The 20,468-nt window shown below is 44.3% G+C and overlaps 3 protein-coding genes across 3 annotated transcripts in view; all 3 read left to right on the top strand.

Moving 5' to 3' along the window:
* Positions 1–7,720, top strand: part of LOC121578091 (peroxisome proliferator-activated receptor delta) — a 46,893-nt gene extending 39,173 nt beyond the window's left edge. Inside the window, 3 exon segments of the mRNA XM_041892197.2 lie at positions 3,913–4,156; positions 4,414–4,632; positions 4,635–7,720. Coding sequence (XP_041748131.2) covers positions 3,913–4,156; positions 4,414–4,632; positions 4,635–4,744 — 573 coding nt within the window. The 3' untranslated portion in view covers positions 4,745–7,720.
* A 1,667-nt stretch (positions 7,721–9,387) lies between these two features.
* On the top strand, positions 9,388–12,468 carry LOC121578109 (60S ribosomal protein L10a). Its single transcript, XM_041892222.2, has 6 exons — positions 9,388–9,490; positions 10,004–10,075; positions 10,229–10,309; positions 11,471–11,619; positions 11,778–11,950; positions 12,249–12,468. Exons 1-6 carry the CDS (start codon positions 9,486–9,488, stop codon positions 12,417–12,419), a joined length of 651 nt encoding a protein of 216 aa, XP_041748156.1. The 5' UTR covers positions 9,388–9,485; the 3' UTR covers positions 12,420–12,468.
* A 693-nt stretch (positions 12,469–13,161) lies between these two features.
* Positions 13,162–20,130, top strand: si:ch73-352p18.4 (inositol 1,4,5-triphosphate receptor associated 2). The gene is made up of 14 exons (XM_041892201.2): positions 13,162–14,535; positions 15,641–15,768; positions 15,943–16,000; positions 16,130–16,202; positions 16,677–16,707; positions 16,833–16,979; positions 17,186–17,317; positions 17,492–17,633; positions 17,872–17,918; positions 18,101–18,151; positions 18,300–18,397; positions 18,778–18,900; positions 19,405–19,590; positions 19,827–20,130. Exons 2-14 carry the CDS (start codon positions 15,700–15,702, stop codon positions 19,975–19,977), a joined length of 1,308 nt encoding a protein of 435 aa, XP_041748135.1. The 5' UTR covers positions 13,162–14,535; positions 15,641–15,699; the 3' UTR covers positions 19,978–20,130.
* Positions 20,131–20,468: the final 338 nt, after the last annotated feature.

The following is a 20,468-nucleotide window of genomic DNA, read 5'->3' as shown; positions in this document are numbered from 1 at the left end:
GGGTCTGACCCGTTGTATATTGTGTGTGTGTGTGTATGTATGTATGTGTGTGTGTATATATATATATATGTGTATGTATGTATGTGTGTATATATATATATATATATATATATATATATATATATATATATATATATATATATATATATATATATATATATATACATACACACACACACACACACACACACACACACACACACACACACACACACAGTGAGGGGGAAAAAAGTATTTGATCCCCTGCTGATTTTGTATGTTTGCCCACTGACAAAGAAATGATCAGTCTATAATTTTAATGGTAGGTTTATTTGAACAGTGAGAGACAGAATAACAACAAAAAAATCCAGAAAAGCGCATGTCAAAAATGTTATAAATTGATTTGCATTTTAATGAGGGAAATAAGTATTTGACCCCTCTGCAAAACATGACTTAGTACTTGGTGGCAAAACCCTTGTTGGCAATCACAGAGGTGAGACGTTTCTTGTAGTTGGCCACCAGGTTTGCACACATCTCAGGAGGGATTTTGTCCCACTCCTCGTTTGGCAACTCGAACCTTCAGCTCCCTCCACAGATTTTCTATGGGATTAAGGTCTGGAGACTGGCTAGGCCACTCCAGGACCTTAATGTGCTTCTTCTTGAGCCACTCCTTTGTTGCCTTGGCCGTGTGTTTTGGGTCATTGTCATGCTGGAATACCCATCCACGACCCATTTTCAATGCCCTGGCTGAGGGATGGAGGTTCTCACCCAAGATTTGACGGTACATGGCCCCGTCCATCGTCCCTTTGATGCGGTGAAGTTGTCCTGTCCCCTTAGCAGAAAAACACCCCCAAAGCATAATGTTTCCACCTCCATGTTTGACGGTGGGGATGGTGTTCTTGGGGTCATAGGCAGCATTCCTCCTCCTCCAAACACGGCGAGTTGAGTTGATGCCAAAGAGCTCGATTTTGGTCTCATCTGACCACAACACCTTCACCCAGTTCTACTCTGAATCATTCAGATGTTCATTGGCAAACTTCAGACAGGCCTGTACAGTGAGGAGAACAAGTATTTGATACACTGCCGATTTTGCAGGTTTTCCTACTTACAAAGCATGTAGAGGTCTGTAATTTGTATCATGGGTACACTTCAACTGTGAGAGACGGAATCTAAAACAAAAATCCAGAAAATCACATTGTATGATTCGTAAGTAATTCATTTGCATTTTATTGCATGACATAAGTATTTGATCACCTACCAACCAGTAAGAATTCCGGCTCTCACAGACCTGTTAGTTTTTCTTTAAGAAGCCCTCCTGTTCTCCACTCATTACCTGTATTAACTGCACCTGTTTGAACTCGTTACCTGTATAAAAGACACCTGTCCACACACTCAATCAAACAGACTCCAACCTCTCCACAATGGCCAAGACCAGAGAGCTGTGTAAGGACATCAGGGATAAAATTGTAGACCTGCACAAGGCTGGGATGGGCTACAGGACAATAGGCAAGCAGCTTGGTAAGAAGGCAACAACTGTTGGCGCAATTATTAGAAAATGGAAGAAGTTCAAGATGACGGTCAATCACCCTCGGTCTGGGGCGCCATGCAAGATCTCACCTCGTGGGGCATCAATGATCATGAGGAAGGTGAGGGATCAGCCCAGAACTACACGGCAGGACCTGGTCAATGACCTGAAGAGAGCTGGGACCACAGTCTCAAAGAAAACCATTAGTAACACACTATGCCGTCATGGATTAAAATCCTGCAGCGCACGCAAGGTCCCCCTGCTCAAGCCAGCGCATGTCCAGGCCCGTCTGAAGTTTGCCAATGATCATCTGGATGATCGAGAGGAGGAATGGGAGAAGGTCATGTGGTCTGATGAGACAAAAATAGAGCTTTTTGGTCTAAACTCCACTCGCTGTGTTTGGAGGAAGAAGAAGGATGAGTACAACCCCAAGAACACCATCCCAACCGTGAAGCATGGAGGTGGAAACATCATTCTTTGGGGATGCTTTTCTGCAAAGGGGACAGGACGACTGCACCGTATTGAGGGGAGGATGGATGGGGCCATGTATCGCGAGATCTTGGCCAACAACCTCCTTCCCTCAGTAAGAGCATTGAAGATGGGTCGTGGCTGGGTCTTCCAGCAACGACCCGAAACACACAGCCAGGGCAACTAAGGAGTGGCTCCGTAAGAAGCATCTCAAGGTCCTGGAGTGGCCTAGCCAGTCTCCAGACCTGAACCCAATAGAAAATCTTTGGAGGGAGCTGAAAGTCCGTATTGCCCAGCGTCAGCCCCGAAACCTAAAGGATCTGGAGAAGGTCTATATGGAGGAGTGGGCCAAAATCCCTGCTGCAGTGTGTGCAAACGTGGTCAAGACCTACAGGAAACATGATCTCTGTAATTGCAAACAAAGGTTTCTGTACCAAATATTAAGTTCTGCTTTTCTGATGTATCAAATACTTATGTCATGCAATAAAATGCAAATTAATTACTTAAAAATCATACAATGTGATTTTCTGGATTTTTGTTTTAGATTCCGTCTCACAGTTGAAGTGTACCTATGATAAAAATTACAGACCTCTACATGCTTTGTAAGTAGGAAAACCTGCAAAATCAGCAGTGTATCAAATACTTGTTCTCCCCACTGTATATGTGCTTTCTTGAGCAGGGGGACCTTGCGGGCGCTGCAGGATTTCAGTCCTTCATGGCGTAGTGTGTTACCAATTGTTTTGTTGGTGACTATGGTCCCAGCTGCCTTGAGATCATTGACAAGATCCTCCCGTGTAGTTCTGGGCTGATTCCTCACCATTCTCATGATCATTGCAACTCCACGAGGTGAGATCTTGCATGGAGCCCCAGGCCGAGGGAGATTGACAGTTATTTTGTGTTTCTTCCATTTGTGAATAATCGCACCAACTGTTGTCACCTTCTCACCAAGCTGCTTGGCGATGGTCTTGTAGCCCATTCCAGCCTTGTGTAGGTCTACAATCTTGTCCCTGACATCCTTGGAGAGCTCTTTGGTCTTGGCCATGGTGGAGAGTTTGGAATCTGATTGATTGATTGCTTCTGTGGACAGGTGTCTTTTATACAGGTAACAAACTGAGATTAGGAGTACTCCCTTTTAAGTGTGCTCCTAATCTCAGCTCGTTACCTGTATAAAAGACACCTGGGAGCCAGAAATCTTTCTGATTGAGAGGGTGTCAAATACTTATTTCCCTCATTAAAATGCAAATCAATTTATAACATTTTTGACATGCGTTTTTCTGGATTTTTTTGTTGTTATTCTGTCTCTCACTGTTCATATAAACCTACCATTAAAATTATAGACTGATCATTTCTTTGTCAGTGGGCAAACGTACAAAATCAGCAGGGGAGCAAATACTTTTTTCCCTCACTGTATGTATGTATGTGTGTGTGTGTGTATATATATATATATATATATATATATATATATATACACACACACACACACACAGCTTGAATGCTGTTTCAGCCAATCAGCGTTCAGGACCCAAGCTACCCAGTTTATAATATAACATATAGAACATGTATACAGTGCATTCAGAAAGTATTCAGACCCTTTGACTTTTTCTTCATTTTGTTATGTTACAGCCTTCTAAAATGTTTTTTCCCCCATCAAACAAAGCAAAAACTGAAATGTCACATTTACATAAGTATTCAGACCCTTTGCTGTGAGACTCAATTGTATACATGTTCTAAAAACCTGTTTTCACTTTGTCATTATGGGGTATGGTGTGTAGATGATAAATTTTTTATTTAATCCATTTTAGAATAAGGCTGTAATGTAACAAAATGTGGAAAAGGTCAAGGGGTCTGAATACTTTCCGAATGCACTGTACATACTTGACAAAACCAAAGGGTTGAGATATCAGGCGACAATAATCAGGCTGCTGATCCCCCCCCACCAGGTGACGCTGCTGAAATACGGCGTGCACGAGGCCATCTTCGCCATGCTGCCCTCGCTCATGAACAAGGACGGGCTGCTGGTGGCCAATGGGAAGGGCTTTGTAACCCGGGAGTTCCTGCGCAGCCTGCGGCGCCCCTTCAGCGAGATCATGGAGCCCAAGTTTGAGTTTGCGGTGAAGTTTAATGCTCTGGAGCTGGACGACAGTGACCTGGCCCTGTTCGTGGCCGCCATCATCCTCTGTGGAGGTATGTGCTGGTTCTATACTGGTACTACCGTGAGAACTCATTACTGTACTACCACAATACACTGGCACTGTCATAATAACCCTAACCCTTCTACTATCATTATAAGCCTAACTAAGGTAACTAAGACAAGCTGAAGTTAGTGCTAAAATACAAGTTTGTTTTCTACCAGTTGACATATACTTACCTCCCTCTCCCCACTCTTTTTCTCTCCCCTCCCCTCCTCTCCCCCCTCCTTTCCCTCTCTCTTCTCCTGTCAGACCGTCCAGGGCTGATAAACATCATGCAGGTGGAGGAGATTCAGGACAGCATCTTGCAGGCCCTGGACCAGCACCTGCTGGCCAACCACGCTGACTCAAAGTACCTTTTCCCCAAGCTGCTCAACAAGATGGCCGACCTGCGCCAGCTGGTCACTGAGAACGGCATGCTGGTCCAGAAGATCAAGAAGACAGAGTCAGAGACCTCGCTGCACCCGCTGCTGCAGGAGATCTACAAGGACATGTACTGACTGGACTGGTTGAGCTTCCTAGTGCAGCGGCAGTGTTTACTCACTCCTGGTTCCTGGGACTGGGAGTCACAGGGAGTGCATGATTTTGTTCCAGCCCATCATTAACACACCCTATTCACCTCATCAGCCAATCAACCACCACCTTGATCAGTTGAATCAGGTGTTAGCGTTTATTCTGACGTCTCAATAAAATAATGATGAAAACGCTGGCTGGTGGGAGTTATAACAATGAATATGTAGTTGCACACTCTTGTTCAGATGCAGTTGATTGATTATAAATCACCATCGTTTGGGCAGCAAGCTGCCTTCATCAGGGTCTCTTGACTGTCTCTGTACTGGACAAATGACATGTACTGACCTGGAATGTATCAAGAGACTGATGGGAGACATACAGAGTAACATACACCCTACCACATATTAAACGTGTGTGATTGTTTGGGTGCCCGAAATAGAAGGTGATTTGAGTTGTTTCAAGTGGATGCTGTTGTATAGCAGGTCTTTAACTGTGGTTGGACAGGACTGATGCAGTTGAAGGGCTTGTAGTGTCCTGCTCTGAACGTGGTGAAGGTGCAGTGTCGAGGTATTCGTTTCCAGGAGAATAACAGACAGCTCATCAACCAATGCCACAACAAAACCAAGACTCCTCTTTTCCCTCTAAATTTTACAAGGATGATCAGCGTTGCTATTTTTATACAACAGATTTTTGTAGTCTCTCTCTCCCGATGGGCAGTGTTTTTTACAACGGTCAACCTATTCTTAACCCTGCGGTTCGGGGTCATTACCAGCCATTGTTGTTTGTGTTACAAACTTTCTGAGAGCTCGTGATGCTGATATTCAGAAAAATGCTGGTTCTGCTTGCCTGTACAAATAAGAGGGTTGTCGGCAACCATAGGTGTCCCCTTTCCGTCCATCCCTACCATCCCATCCTAAGGCCATAACACTGGGATAAGCTATTACCAAACCCCCCCTTAGCTCTCCTTTCCACATCTGTATATCTTCAGTATAAATTCACACCCCTCAACCTCCCAATTATCTAATCATAGAACGGTTTTGATTTGATTGATAACTCACAGTCCCGGGTTCGAAGAACCTCCCTTCTATGCTAGTGAACAAAATCCATCGTCACACCCCCAGAGATTGTGTGAAAGTAGGAGCTGTGATTGTATATGCCTTTTATATATGAATCTCCTCCATGGAGGTCCACCCCCAACCCTTCTCCTCCTGTTAGACCAGGAAGCACACAGACAGTCCAGTCAGTCTCACTTTTCAATGGACACATACATTTATAGATTCTTACAACATCCTAACCTCAATACCTTTTATGTTTTCTTTTGTGTACAACTGTTGGGTCTAAAACCATGGGATGATGCTGTGTTGTCATACTGTGAAGGTTAACCTGATCACAGGGTCTGTATAAGATGTTTTGAATGCCTGATTTTACTTATGTTTACTTAATTATGTATAATTGAAGTATGATTTGTATATATTTTTTCAGCCAGGTGGTGTTCGTTAACTGCGCGCAGTCGATAAGCAAAACTCTAACAAATGTTCTCATATTATGAGCTTCCCGCTTTCTTTCTTTTTTTCTCTTCTTATTCTTCCGCCAAGTATGGTGCTATGGATTTGGCCAACTATCGCTCCCTCGAGCAGTCTAACTCCAGACAGGGAATGACTGGTTCATAATACTTAGAGAGAAATGGATCCTACTCCCTTGGTTCCTTCCTATCTCTTTCACTTCTTCACTGATCTAAAAGGCCTGGTCAAATGAAAGCAATACAGCAAAGGCTTCTGTAGCGCGTCCACCATATAGATTGTACCCGTCTAGATCAGTGCTCAATTGAAGGGAGTGATTGAGCATTTTAAGAGTTGAAATACAGGGCAACGGTCAAGAAATTACTTATAGAAATATATTGACTTGATCTATGGCTCTGGACACGCCATCAGAATTCTGATGCTGTTGGAATTCAGAGATGCATGGCAGCAGGGGGACCAATCTAAATTGCCATGAGAGGAAATAGGTTTATCCCCATTCTTTTAGGTCAGCCAATTATGGTAACTGATGAAATACTGCACTTCCTACTGTACATAGCAATTATGTAAATTATATGCAAAACAATGTATGTTTCTGTTTTTATTATTTTCTATGTTGTGACATTAAAATGGCTAAATAAGTTTGTATTCTAGCACAAGAGTAGAGGGAGGACATTATATATGTGACTCCTTGCCTATACAGTAGAGAGGTTGCCAAATTGTTACAGATATCTCTTGAATAAGCGCTTTATTTCCGCTCACAGGGAGTTGACAAAGCACAACTGACTGATCTGATGCTCACCTAACAGCAGAAACAGTTGAGACAATAATAATAAAGTGACAGTGTTGAACCACCTGTTCTGGTTACTGTGTTCTGTATCCACTTAGTCAGTGTACCCTGGGGGGAGGAGGTCATTTCTCCTCCTGTAATCATCTTTTATTTTCTTCTGTTACCTTCTTCCTTTCTCTCAGTATGAATAAAAGCGTCTGCTAAATGGCATATTATATTATTATTATATTATAATAATTGTATTTTTCTGCTTTTTTTCTGGTGCCCCTAGGTATGTCATTGTCACGGACCACCTGTGGTTAGTTATAACTACACATTTATTGACACATTGTGTTAATAAACTTCTAGGGAAAAAACATGTTACTTTCCAGTTACTGAATAGAAAAAACATGTTACTTTCCAGTTACTGAATAGAAAAAACATGTTACTTTCCAGTTACTGAATATAACAATTTACAATGAAATGTAAATTACTAAATTAGTACTGCTGCACAATCAAAAAGCTACATTGTGTTCATTTTTCTTCAATGGTTGTCTAATGATTTTATTTCTGCATACAATGTATGAGCACAACAGCACAGGTCTGAAATATTCTACAGTCTACCACAGCAATACTGTGCTTTCCCCCCCATTTAACATCTGTATAAACACCTGGTATTAACCATCTGAGGGAAAGTATAGGATTTCTACCTTTGGTATAGCGCTTCCAATAAATGGTTGATTAAAAACATTGGTTAATACTTTTGATGTCTTCTGCTGGCCTCTTACTTGCTCGACTACATGTGATGTTCTCATTTTCAATTATTGGATAAAATCTCATATGTTAAATGTTTGACAATGTTTACATCATAACGTCAAGGAACATCTGAACAAACAATTGGCTCTGGTCAAAAGTAGTGCACTTTATAAGTGCTAGTGTGTGTGTGAGAGCGAGATAAATAAAATCAATTTTCTACAACGGGATGGGTCAGGTCTGTGTGTATCGACTGTCAGGTGTTGGACAGCCTGGCGGGCCCCTGGCTTCTTTCCTGAGACAGCGTTTCCTTTGAGGTGTGTGTGTGAGCCCAGTGAGCGAGGCCATGCATCTGAACAATCACACCCCAGAGACCTCACTGACCCTCCAGCCATTGTTTTTCACAGACAGGCTGGGCTCAGTCCGCGGTATCAAGCCTACATACAGATCAGTTTGATCAAACTTGAACTTGAATGGAGCCCACCGAGGGGGCTCTGGGTGGACCACTACATCCAGCTTCCCTCTCCCTGGGAACCCTAACCTGACATTTGTTTGGAACTCGGACTGTTATAGCCCCCCACTGCATTTGAATGGGAATAGGAATGTGAGACTGTAATAGTTAGTGGATAAGCACTTAGTTTACAGGCATTGTGACAATTATGTTGTGTTCTCATTGATGATAGACATGGCTTATGTGTTAACATAAGTCTCTCATCAATCCACTTGTCGCTGTAGCCTAAGGGCATCCGTCTTACCAGTGTAGCATCCCCTGATCTCTACTTTGTCTTATAAAATCTGTCAAAGTCGCGTCAATTCAAATCTGGTATTAGGAACAAAAGAGGTCAACACGACTTCTAAGATATACTAGTTATTTTAATTAATGCAAAAACCTTCAATGGTAAATATGATGTTTCGTATATACGGGCTCTCTGAGATGCCTCGCAGGACACCCCAGAGAACTAAAAACATTGTTTCAGATGCAATACTCAAATACTCTGACAGAGGGAATTTCCCACTTCTCTGCTGGCCAATTAGAGTAGAGACTTGTGCGTGGTTTAAACTTACTCAGCCAATCCGTTGGTTCAGGGGTTGGTCTCATCTCCTCGGCGCCATTTGTTGCACACTTCAGCCAGGCACAAGTTTATCATAACAACCTATCATAGTGAGAAGAGCCAGCTCCCTTAGACATCATTCCTACGTCCAAGGAAGGCTCACAGATCACAAAGAACCAGTATAGTCTAGCATTTGGAGGCAAATCCTTATCTCCCTTTACCCCCTAAAACAGCTCTTCACATCAATCACAGCCTGCCAGGTGTCACAGCCTACATTAGCCCAGTCAAGAATGCATTCTTTCTAAGTTAGTCATCCCATCAATTTAGGAGAATAATAAATCCCCAATAAATCCAAGGTCCATTTATAAAAGATCACATGGGCAAGGCAGGTCACAGTTCAGCAATAAATATCTCACTGTGCCTCCAATGCCACATCATTCCTAAATCGTTTATTTGTTCTTTTAGGTCTTTGAAAGTCTAAAATACTGCACGGACAAAGACTATGTATATGGCTTATGAATGTTGTTTTCACTTGCTTTAGCAAGCATATTGTTATTCCAAGTGATATACATGTCTAAATCCACATATTCATTTCAGAAAATAGGCTAGACGGCAAAAACTACAAATATGGCCGGACCGGGAATACGTCTATAAACTGCGACGAACCGCCCCTTCTTCCTTCTTTTCAGTGCTCTGTCGCGTTTGAGCAGGACCTTCAATATGAGGTGAGAGAAAATTACATCAAATAAAGTCTAACAAGAAGTGAGAAATGTTATATTGTCGTCAGTGATCCGTTTAAGACTTACTCAAACTCAGCAGTATAACCGTGTTCACTTTGAACCTCATGAGCAATTTGTGGAGTCTAGCTACAGAAGCTAACTACTTCTGCCATAGTGCAACTAGCTTGAATGCTAACACTACGGACAAATCCACATCCATCTAACATGAAATCATAATCCTTTATGTTCCGAACTGAATTAAATAGTGCCGTACATAACTGGAAATGGTTCATGTTGTAATAGTTGTGATTTGTACATTTAACTGGCTTTTATAAGTCTACTCGATAGGCTACCGGTTTGTCGACTACTGGATAGAACTTGCTATGGCGTCAAGTTAGTAAAGCTGAATGTGGGATGTGGGGACGCTAATATTAATTCATCACATGGCAAAAAAATTGTATGTATAATTCTGTACACTGACTTTGGCATTCTGACTCAATGACATGTGTTTAATTACAGCAAGGTATCCAGGGATATGCTTTATGAGGTGGTCAAGGAGGTCCAGGCGGGATCTCTGGCCAAGCCACGCAAGTAAGACCCTTTCCCTTCTCTAGTGTTCCCTTAGCAAAGTTTGCAAATTGGTTTGTCCAATTTGATCAAATACTGAATGTTATTTGTCACAACCCCTAATTTAGTTAAATCTCACATTGATGGTCTTGATTTGTTTGCTTTGTTGTCCTAAAGGTTCACAGAGTCCGTAGAGCTCCAGATCAGCTTGAAGAACTACGATCCCCAGAAGGACAAGCGTTTCTCTGGCACAGTCAGGTTTGGCCCCTTTCCCATATCACCCATCCTTCTGCCTGTCTGCCCCGTCTAGTCCTGAATGTGAACGGGCATGGTTCGGCCCCTTGATCTGGACATTCTAAACTCACTGACTCAAACCCAGTATATTTTATGCACACTCAAGATCCACACTTATCTAGTAATGTACAATCTCTCAAACCACACTCTTGCAGCATATCTCATACACATTCACTAACTCATACAGAAACGAAATTCCAATAGCAGGGCTGTTGTGGGGTGGATGGTGCAGACGTGTTCTGGGTAGTCTGACTGAACCTCGCCCTGGGGTAGGGATCCAGCGGACGGACCCCTACCCTGGGTCTTAAAACATGAGGGGAGGCAGACAGTGGGGTCTTCGTGCCCCCCTCGAGCCGACCATTTTAGGTAATGGTGTTGCTGGTGGAGTCCAGAAGAGAAGCCAGTCTGTGTGGTTCTGGGAAGACTCCAGAGTACTCTTCTCTGGTATGAGTCGTCCCTCTGGGTTTGGAACTTGTCCGTTTTGGGGAGTCACTGGATGGCCATGTTGGGAAGGGCGGAAGTGACTATTGTCTAGTCAGGAAGGACATAAGCTAGTGGTGTAACATTGACATTTTAGTCATTTAGCAGATGCTCTTATCCAGAGCGACTTACAATTAGTGAGTGCATACATTTTTCATACTGGATGTTAAGGATTCAGGTTTGGGAAAGGATGGGGTAAAGTTAGGTTTAGCCTTTTACTGCAGTCAGCTAAATCAGGGTCACACAGTGATTCTTGGTAGTCTTAAACAAATCTACTTTGAAACAAAAGTATACACCTCACGTACATATTTGTGGGCATAAAAAGACCTGTACCATGTCCGATATAGTTGAAATGTATTAAATTCCCAACATTACACTTTATATACATCACAGAAGACTGAAATATATTAGCTGTTTGATGTAGAAGAAAATCTTTATTAATGGTGAAATTATGAAAAATATTTACATTCCAGCCATGAGGCCAAAGGGCAGTTTTGGTCATTGACTGCAGGAAAGGGCTACGGGTTAGAATGTCTTTAGTTGCGTGTCCATTCTAGCATGGCCATATGGTGAGGCCCCTCCATTATGTGGTTTGAACATTACTGGGGTGACATGGTTGTCAACTGTTCTGAATTGCCCCTGTAGACTGAAGACCACCCCCAGGCCCAAGTTCTCTGTGTGCATCCTGGGAGACCAGCAGCATTGTGACGAGGCCAAGGCTGCAGAGCTGCCACACATGGACATTGAGGCCCTCAAGAAACTCAACAAGAACAAGAAAATGGTCAAGAAACTGGGTGAGTGGCGCTTCAAGTCACTTCCAGATAGTCTCCGTCTTATGATCTGTCTTGCTATTGTTTTTCCGCATTTAAATGAGTCTTAGATTGTCCCTGTCCTGAAGCGCTGGGTTCTACTCTGGTCTGGATCTTGATCGTTCTCTTCTTGGCCCCAACAGCTAAGAAGTACGACGCCTTCCTGGCCTCTGAGTCTCTGATCAAGCAGATCCCTCGTATCCTGGGGCCTGGGCTCAACAAGGCTGGCAAGTTCCCCTCCCTGCTCACCCACAACGAGAACCTCAATGTCAAGGTTGATGAGGTCAAATCCACCATCAAGTTCCAGATGAAGAAGGTGTGTAGTTTTATTCCAGATGTTACATGATTGATGCATGCAGTCTGTAGGATCAATGCGTTTTTTATGTAGCCACCTGTTAATTTACATTTTAGTCATTTAGCAGACACTCTTATCCAGAGTGACTTACAGAAGCAATTAGGGTTAAGTGCCTTGCTGAAGGGCACATCGACAGATCTTTCACCTAGTCGGCTCGGTGATTCGAACCAGTGACCTTTCGGTTACTGGCCCAATGCTCTTAACCGCTAGGCTACCTGCCTTTGTAACATGACCCAATCTCCTCGCCGCTCTATTCCAGGTGCTGTGTCTGGCGGTGGCTGTGGGTCACGTGAAGATGTCAGAGGAGGAGCTGGTCTACAACATCCACTTGGCAGTTAACTTCTTGGTGTCTCTGCTGAAGAAGAACTGGCAGAACGTCCGTGCCCTCTACGTCAAGAGCACCATGGGAAAGCCCCAGCGCCTCTACTAGAGGACCAAACCGCTTTTACTACCAATAAAAGGACACAGGAAAAAAACCATCTCATCGCTTTGTGGTTATTCTTGTTGTCCCAGACTACTTTGTGTACTGCTGGTTATCCTCTCTGCAAGGGATCCAGAGAAATTATTTGATCGTAAAAACTAAATATTTACCAGCCTTTTTTTGGAAGTAGCACAATGTCTAAAGATTGCATCCATTTATAATTAAATGTGATTAAGTTTCTAAATGGGACAAATTAGCTAAATCAAGACAAAGTACAGATTTAGTGTTTACACATACAACAGTCTGTCTGCCCCAGTTTCTACTGAAGCTCATTACTTTAAATGATTGGAGTGGCCATCATGACAAGCTGATGACTGGTTTTAGTTGGAGGGGGATGGCAGTGGCGTACATGGTCAAATCTAATGCAGGCTGGTATTCGTTCTCCCTAAAAGTGGTATTTGGTTTGAAGTCTGCATGGCTGACAATTTCAACTTGTCTGTTCTTGGTAGCCATTCTGCTTCAGATGGGTTTAGTGGGCGCTCAAAACTAACGTTTAGGCTGAGCTGGGGAATGGTCATGTAGAAATGGCCGTTACTACAGAGTCCATGTAGTCAGAATAAAAATGTGTACAACTATTATAATGCATGCACATTCACTTGTATAATGTAAGCATACAGTCCCCTGATGATCCTGCCTGTTGCGTGCCCTGGGTGTCACCTCTCAATAGCAGAGCACAGGAGGCTGCCGTGACGATCCGATTATCTCGTCTTTTCACTTCAGCAGGAGACTGGCGAGCATAGAGCTGAGTCACAGGGTAAGAGCTGTCCTATAGAGCTGAGTCACAGGGTAAGAGCTGTCCTATAGAGCTGAGTCACAGGGTAAGAGCTGTCCTATAGAGCTGAGTCACAGGGTAAGAGCTGTCCTATAGAGCTGAGTCACAGGGTAAGAGCTGTCCTATAGAGCTGAGTCACAGGGTAAGAGCTGTCCTATAGAGCTGAGTCACAGGGTAAGAGCTGTCCTATAGAGCTGAGTCACAGAGTAAGAGCTGTCCTATAGAGCTGAGTCACAGGGTAAGAGCTGTCCTATAGAGCCGAGTCACAGGGTAAGAGCTGTCCTATAGAGCTGAGTCACAGGGTAAGAGCTGTCCTATAGAGCTGAGTCACAGGGTAAGAGCTGTCCTATAGAGCTGAGTCACAGGGTAAGAGCTGTCCTATAGAGCTGAGTCACAGGGTAAGAGCTGTCCTATAGAGCTGAGTCACAGGGTAAGAGCTGTCCTATAGAGCTGAGTCACAGGGTAAGAGCTGTCCTTCAATGCTTATATTACCATCCTCCTGCCTCTGACTGCTGTCCAATAGCACACACCACCCTAGGCACTTCACTGAGCTCTAAAAGGATGTATTAGCTATCTATGGTTAAAGCCCCACCAGTCCCTCTGAATGGCTTGGTGGAATTTGCCATAATGTTTATACCTATCCAATCCTTTCAACTCTACTCAAGTAGCTATAGGCATTCAAGTTGATTTGGAGTTGGACGTGTGTAGGGGAGAATGAGTGGGCTTTGACATCACAACCATGAGCGTATTCATTTAAACTGATTCTGTTCAATTGAAGCAAACGGAACAAAATGGAGAGGCACCTACCTGAATTTGTCCAATAGAAACTCTTGTTTTAACTGATTGGACGAATGATTACACGCCTGGGGTAAGCAAAGGAGGACTGTTTGGAAGTTTGTTTCGTCTTTAGCGTTCTAGCTTCAGGTGAAGCTCACTTGTACGAGTGAACAAGAGTTCACTCAAACAAGTGTGAATGTGTGTTTTGGGGTTGTGGGTGGTCCCTAATCTGTCTTTATCACCAGCTCTTGGATGCATTCCCTCTAGAAAAACATGACTCCCCCATTGGTGTGTGTGTCGGTGTGAGGGAACACAGCTGGTGGGATTTCAAACAGCTGACGGGGGACCTTTAAAATGCCATTATAGGGAAAAGTGAACAAGGGGGAGGGACAGAAGGAGAACAGGGAAGAAGAGAGAGGAAGGAGTGTGTGCAGCATCACTAGACCTGAATGTTACTGTGCTCAGTAGCTCCTGAAAAACAAAACATCCTTGGACACCACGGGCCTCACTACATCGGTAAGAGAATAATGAAGGTGTCCCATCATATTCCAAATGGCTGTGCAACTGTTTTTGGCAGTTTAGTAGATTGCATTGAGATATCTAACACTGTTTCAAAATTAACTTGAGTCCAAGTTTTTAGTTCTCTGTTGGATTATTTTCTGGCCACTTGGGTCTGTGTCTTCTGTGTCTAAGTAACGGAATGTCTATAGGCCTAAATAATGGATGTTTCCCTTCTTTTGTTTAGACTACAAAATGTAGCTCCAAAGTAAATAGAGGGAGAATAAAAGTTGACTTCAGTGTGTAACTATGCTGCTTTCTGGAACTGTTGTAAACTTAGAAGAGAACAGTTAAAGAAGAGCATCAGCTTGTTAGTGAAACTGACTGGTCTATTGTATGAATGCTTTAAAAGGATAAACAAGATTATGCAGGAAGAAGTATATGTCAGAGACATCTTAAGACAGTGTAATAACCTCAGGTCTTACAGTATGTAACTGCTGTACTTTCATGTTATGACGTGAATGTTGTGACTGTCCACTGTTAAAAGTATGGACTACTAACACTACTTTAGAATCATAGAAAATAAGTGTCTCTCTGGAGTTTTTTGGTGATATTGTTAGTTTTAGATGTGTGGGTGTTTCTTAAAGCAAGCCAGCTGTTTATCCTCAGGTTAAACTCATGTAGTTAATGATTGTCCTTTTCCTCTCTTCTGTGTTCAGATACTCCCTACCCCCACTTCTATTTGTTTATAGCTACTGTATCTCTCTCTCTCTCTGTTCTCCTCCATCATGCTCCTCTGTGTCCCTGTTTCACCCCTGGTACTGTGCTCGGCCACAGCCTCTAGTGAGACTGAGAGCTGCGTATTAGCTTTCTCTACTCACTCTCATTAAGAATTCAGCGTTAAACTTGTGACCTGGGGCAGGGTCAGTGTCAGTATCCCTGTGGACGTGGTGAGAATAGAATTGTGGGCAATCGTTCTCTGTTTTCCCTTCCTTTAACAGGGTGTGTGTGTGCCATCTTTCAATATACTTGTAGAATGTAAGTGTGAATCTTATTTGTGTGTTCTTTCTCTCTCTCTCTCTCTCTCTCTCTCTCTCTCTCTCTCTCTCTCTCTCTCTCTCAGCAGTGAGGTCTTCTTTTCTGTAGGGTTGGTAAAAAGTATGAGGGGTGTGGAGAAAGGTAATGGATATAAACAACACTGTACTCACCCTCTGTACCACTCTGCCTAACACTGGGACCATGAATGCACAGGTAAGCAGGAGCATTTCTATCTTAATGAAAACATTCTTAAACCAGGCAAGTCTATTAAGGACTTGTCCTCATCTACAATAACAGCCTGGCCAAGAGGTTGCTAACTGATTTGTGTGTCATCCCTGTTCTTGTTGACTGGTTTGTGTGTCGTCCCTCTCCCAACGCCCTGGTAAGGAGGCCACTCCCTGTGAGTATGCTGGCATACTGGGGGATAGCTCTGACTCTGACGAAGGTAAGGAATCCGTTTGGCTGCATCGTTGCCAGCAACAGGACGTGGCTGTACTTCCATTTCCTGTCCTCTCTCTGTTGTTGTATGCTAGCAAAGCTATGAACACTCTGTCCTCTCTTCTCCTCTCCTCAGAGACCAGTCCAGAGGATCAGCTGGCTTTCTCCTGGAAGAACCTTCCTATACTGGAGAGATTGGGCCTCAGCAGGTCAGTTTATACTGGAGAGATTGGGCCTCAGCAGGTTAGTTTATACTGGAGAGATTGGGCCTCAGCAGATCAGTTTATACTGGAGAGATTGGGCCTCAGCAGATCAGTTTATACTGGAGAGATTGGGCCTCAGCAGGTCAGTTTATACTGGAGAGATTGGGCCTCAGCAGGTCAGTTTATACTGGAGAGATTGGGCCTCAGCAGATCAGTTTATACTGGAGAGATTGGGCCTCAGCAGATCAGTTTATACTGAAGAGATTGGTCCTCAGCAGGTCAGTTTATACTTTAACACTTGAACTTTTTTGATAGTCACAACCTCACCCTTCTCTTACCTCTCCCTCCCCTTTCTTTCCTGTCTCTCTACCTCACCCTTCTCTTTCCTGTCTCTCTACCTCACCCTTCCCTTTCCTGTCTCTCTACCTCACCCTTCTCTTTCCTGTCTCTCTACCTCACCCTTCTCTTTCCTGCCCTCAGTGGTACAGAGATGACTGAAGAGGAAGTTGAGGTGAGAATTCTTTGTGATTTGTACACTTGGACAAAGAGACTAGAGACTACACGCACCCACATGCAGACAAACACCCACACACGCACACCATGCACACCATGCACCCACTGTTCTGTCCCCTATAGAGTGAGTTTACCCAGTTTGCGCTGGCGTTCCGTTGTGACCAGTACACCCTGACCCAGAGACTGCAGGCTGAGGAACACGACAGAACCGTGGCCCAGGAGAACCTCAACCTAGAACTGGAGCGTACCAGAAACACACTGCAGGTGGGGGTGTGTACACATGTGTTTGACCTGGCTGCTTCACTCTTGTACAACAGTTGATGGTCTGATAAATGTATGTTTAAAGTTTAAACCATACCTCTCTCGTCCTCCACACTTCCTTTCTCTTTCTACTGTTCCTCTCCTCCAATCCTCTATTCCCCTCCTCTCTCCTCTCTCTCTCCTCTCCTCCCCCTCTCCCCCCTCTTCTCACCCAGTATCTGAAAGGTAGGTGTGTAGACGCTGAGCTTTCAGAGATGCTGAGTCGTATCGAGGCCAGTCTGGACACAGTGCTGGACGGCGTGAGCGACATCATCACTGCTGCTGAGATGCTGGGGACCGTGCACCAGGTGAGACTGACGTCATCACGACAGCCACACTGTCTGTCATGTAATCCTAGGCTTGCTCTTTTGGGGTATAAGTCAAGGTTTTGCTTAGTGCTCTGTGAAAAATATATTTGTATAAAAGTGTTATACATGTAATTTGATTGAATGATTGATTGATTAATATCTCTGCTGGGTCAGGAGGCACGCGTGTGTCGTTCTGTGGAGATGATGGGTGTCCACGTGGAGCATCTGAAGCGTCGTCACGCTGTGGAGAGAGCCGAGCTGCTGGAGACCAGAAAGTATTTTCACCGCAGCCGGGGCAGGAGACACAGCGACTCAGGTCTGAGTACTGCCCCTCAATGGATTTTTTGTGGACAAGTGAAAGTAAAATGTTGTTATTCTTATAGTCAATTTATTCTTAAAAGAACAATACATTGTAAGTAGGCCTATAAGACTGTGTCTGATCCACTATAAGTGACTGATTTTCACAATAGGAGAACAGTATAATCTAACTGTACAGTGTAAAAAAATTGTCCACATATGGAAAAGTTCTGACTGTTGGTTTTTTCTCATTACAGAGGATGGAGAAGTCAGGCACCTGTTTGTCAGGCGAGACTCCCAACAGGTAGCAGACAGTTCACATCACTGTGCTTTTCATATCCTTCCTTTAAATTTCAAATATCTCAGTTAAATGAATAGAAAATATCAGTGAGGGCAGGCCAGTGGCTTGATATTATTAAAACGTTTTATGTTTCACTTCTCTTATAAAAAAATATTTTATTGTTCTTCTTTCCCCGACTTTCTCAGACCCTCCTTCGGCGAAGAGTCAGCGTCACACTAATCCCAACGGGATCCCAGGTTAGAAACAATAACACTAAGACTTACTCCCATTGTGGTCCTATGACCATAGTATGCATAACTCTAATTCTGTGCTGACCTCTCTTTTCTCCCCGCTCTTCAATCTCTTCCTTTCCTCCTCTTTCCCCCCTCTCATTTTCCCTCTCAGCTCAGCGACCTGGAGACCAAGTTCCAAGAGGGTTGCATGGCCAGTGCTGACACTGACAGCCAGGGGCCAGAATGGGGCAGTGTGAACCAAGCCAGCAGGTACAGGAAATGTGCTCTGTCATTAGTGCAGTTAGTGCACTGAGAGTCATCTGCATGGTCAGTTGTCACTAGTTGCTAGATGGCCATGCTAGTCACTAGTCAAAGAGGAAGCGTGCATTGGTTTTCATACGCACATGCACCACAGGCTTAGACGCAAGTGCACGGACTACAGTATAAACCTATGATGGACTTAACTGCTGTAGAGAACATATTGTGTGTGAATAGTGTCTGCTGATCTTGTGGATTATCAATGTGCTGTGCCTTCCCCTTGTGTTCATACCATCAGAACTATATTGACCTCTGTAACAGCAGCATTATTTGTTATAGTATTACCTTGTTTAGTTGGAAGTGTAAACATAACTGTTTCCTTCTTTTTAAAGGCCCTCTGAGATGTCCCCCCTGGCCAGCCCGTCCCCCCACCACGCCCCCCTCCTGCTCAGACAGAGCTCCACACAGAGCTCCCAGAGCCTGGAGGAAGAGAGTGAGGTAGCCCCTCACACCAGGTAGGTAGCCCCTCACACCAGGTAGGTAGCCCCTCACACCAGGTAGGTAGCCCCTCACACCAGGTAGGTAGCCCCTCACACCAGGTAGGTAGCCACTCACACCAGGTAGGTAGCCCCTCACACCAGGTAGGTAGCCCCTCACACCAAGTAGGTTGCCACTCACACCAGGTAGGTAGCCCCTCACACCAGGTAGGTAGCCCCTCACACCAGGTAGGTAGCCCCTCACACCAAGTAGGTTGCCACTCACACCAGGTAGGTAGCCCCTCACACCAAGTAGGTAGCCACTCACACCAGGTAGGTAGCCCCTCACACCAAGTAGGTAGCCCCTCACACCAGGTAGGTAGCCCCTCACACCAGGTAGGTAGCCCCTAACTCATCCACAGGTTCCCCATTATGACTCATTGACATCTAAACAATGACCCAAGGGTCAGATGTGACTGATGCAGGGCTTCCCTTCCTCTAATACTGTGTGGTTGTGTGTGTGCCCGTGACTGTGTGAATCAGTTCCCTGCAGATGACACGACGTCACAGGCGGGGGTCTGCGATCGTGGCGCGTGAGGCTAGTTCAGAGGAGGCCGAAGCCAAGGGGTCAAGAGCGGGGTCTGGAGCGTGGGCGGGGTCATTAGCAGGCACATCCGAGCCCAGTGAGCCCAGTAGCTGTATGGCTGAATCAGTCTGCACCACAGAACCGTGAGTATTAAGATGACTTAACATTATTAAGATGTTATTAAGCTGCTATTAAGTCATTTTAAAATATATTAAGATAACACCATATTATTCATCTGATATAGCAGACAGTTGTCATTATCTGGCCATGCTAGAAAGTATGTACATTGAAGGCAATAGTGACACAGCCAGGGATGCCCTGTAAACAAACATGCAACTGTTGGATAATGATGATGTTGTAGGCCTCTGTTTCCCTCCAGGCCAGTGGTGCTGTCAGTGCAGCGCCCCCTAGCTACCTGGCTGTCTTACTGGACGTGGATGGTGCTGCTCCTCCTGGCTCTCTACTTCGTCCTGCTGCTGGGGTTCCTACTCTGGGGTCTGAAGGTTCCACACCACAGCTCTAGCTTCTGACATCTCACTTCTGCTGCACTGCATCTCAGCTCTACACCACAGAGTTCTGGGATCCACGTTCTGTGTTCTGACATATGACTTAATAATATACACTGCTCAAAAAAATAAAGGGAACACTAAAATAACACATCCTAGATCTGAATGAATGAAATAATCTTATTAAATACTTTTTTCTTTACATAGTTGAATGTGCTGACAACAAAATCACACAAAAATGATCAATGGAAATCAAATGTATCAACCCATGGAGGTCTGGATTTGGAGTCACACTCAAAATTAAAGTGGAAAACCACACTACAGGCTGATCCAACTTTGATGTAATGTCCTTAAAACAAGTCAAAATGAGGCTCAGTAGTGTGTGTGGCCTCCACGTGCCTGTATGACCTCCCTACAACGCCTGGGCATGCTCCTGATGAGGTGGCGGATGGTCTCCTGAGGGATCTCCTCCCAGACCTGGACTAAAGCATCCGCCAACTCCTGGACAGTCTGTG

The sequence above is a fragment of the Coregonus clupeaformis genome, chromosome 12, assembly GCF_020615455.1.
Source record: "Coregonus clupeaformis isolate EN_2021a chromosome 12, ASM2061545v1, whole genome shotgun sequence".
In the NCBI taxonomy this organism is placed as follows: Eukaryota; Metazoa; Chordata; class Actinopteri; order Salmoniformes; family Salmonidae; genus Coregonus; species Coregonus clupeaformis.
Note: the sequence above shows the minus strand (reverse complement) of the source record. Positions and strands in the feature narration are given on the sequence as shown.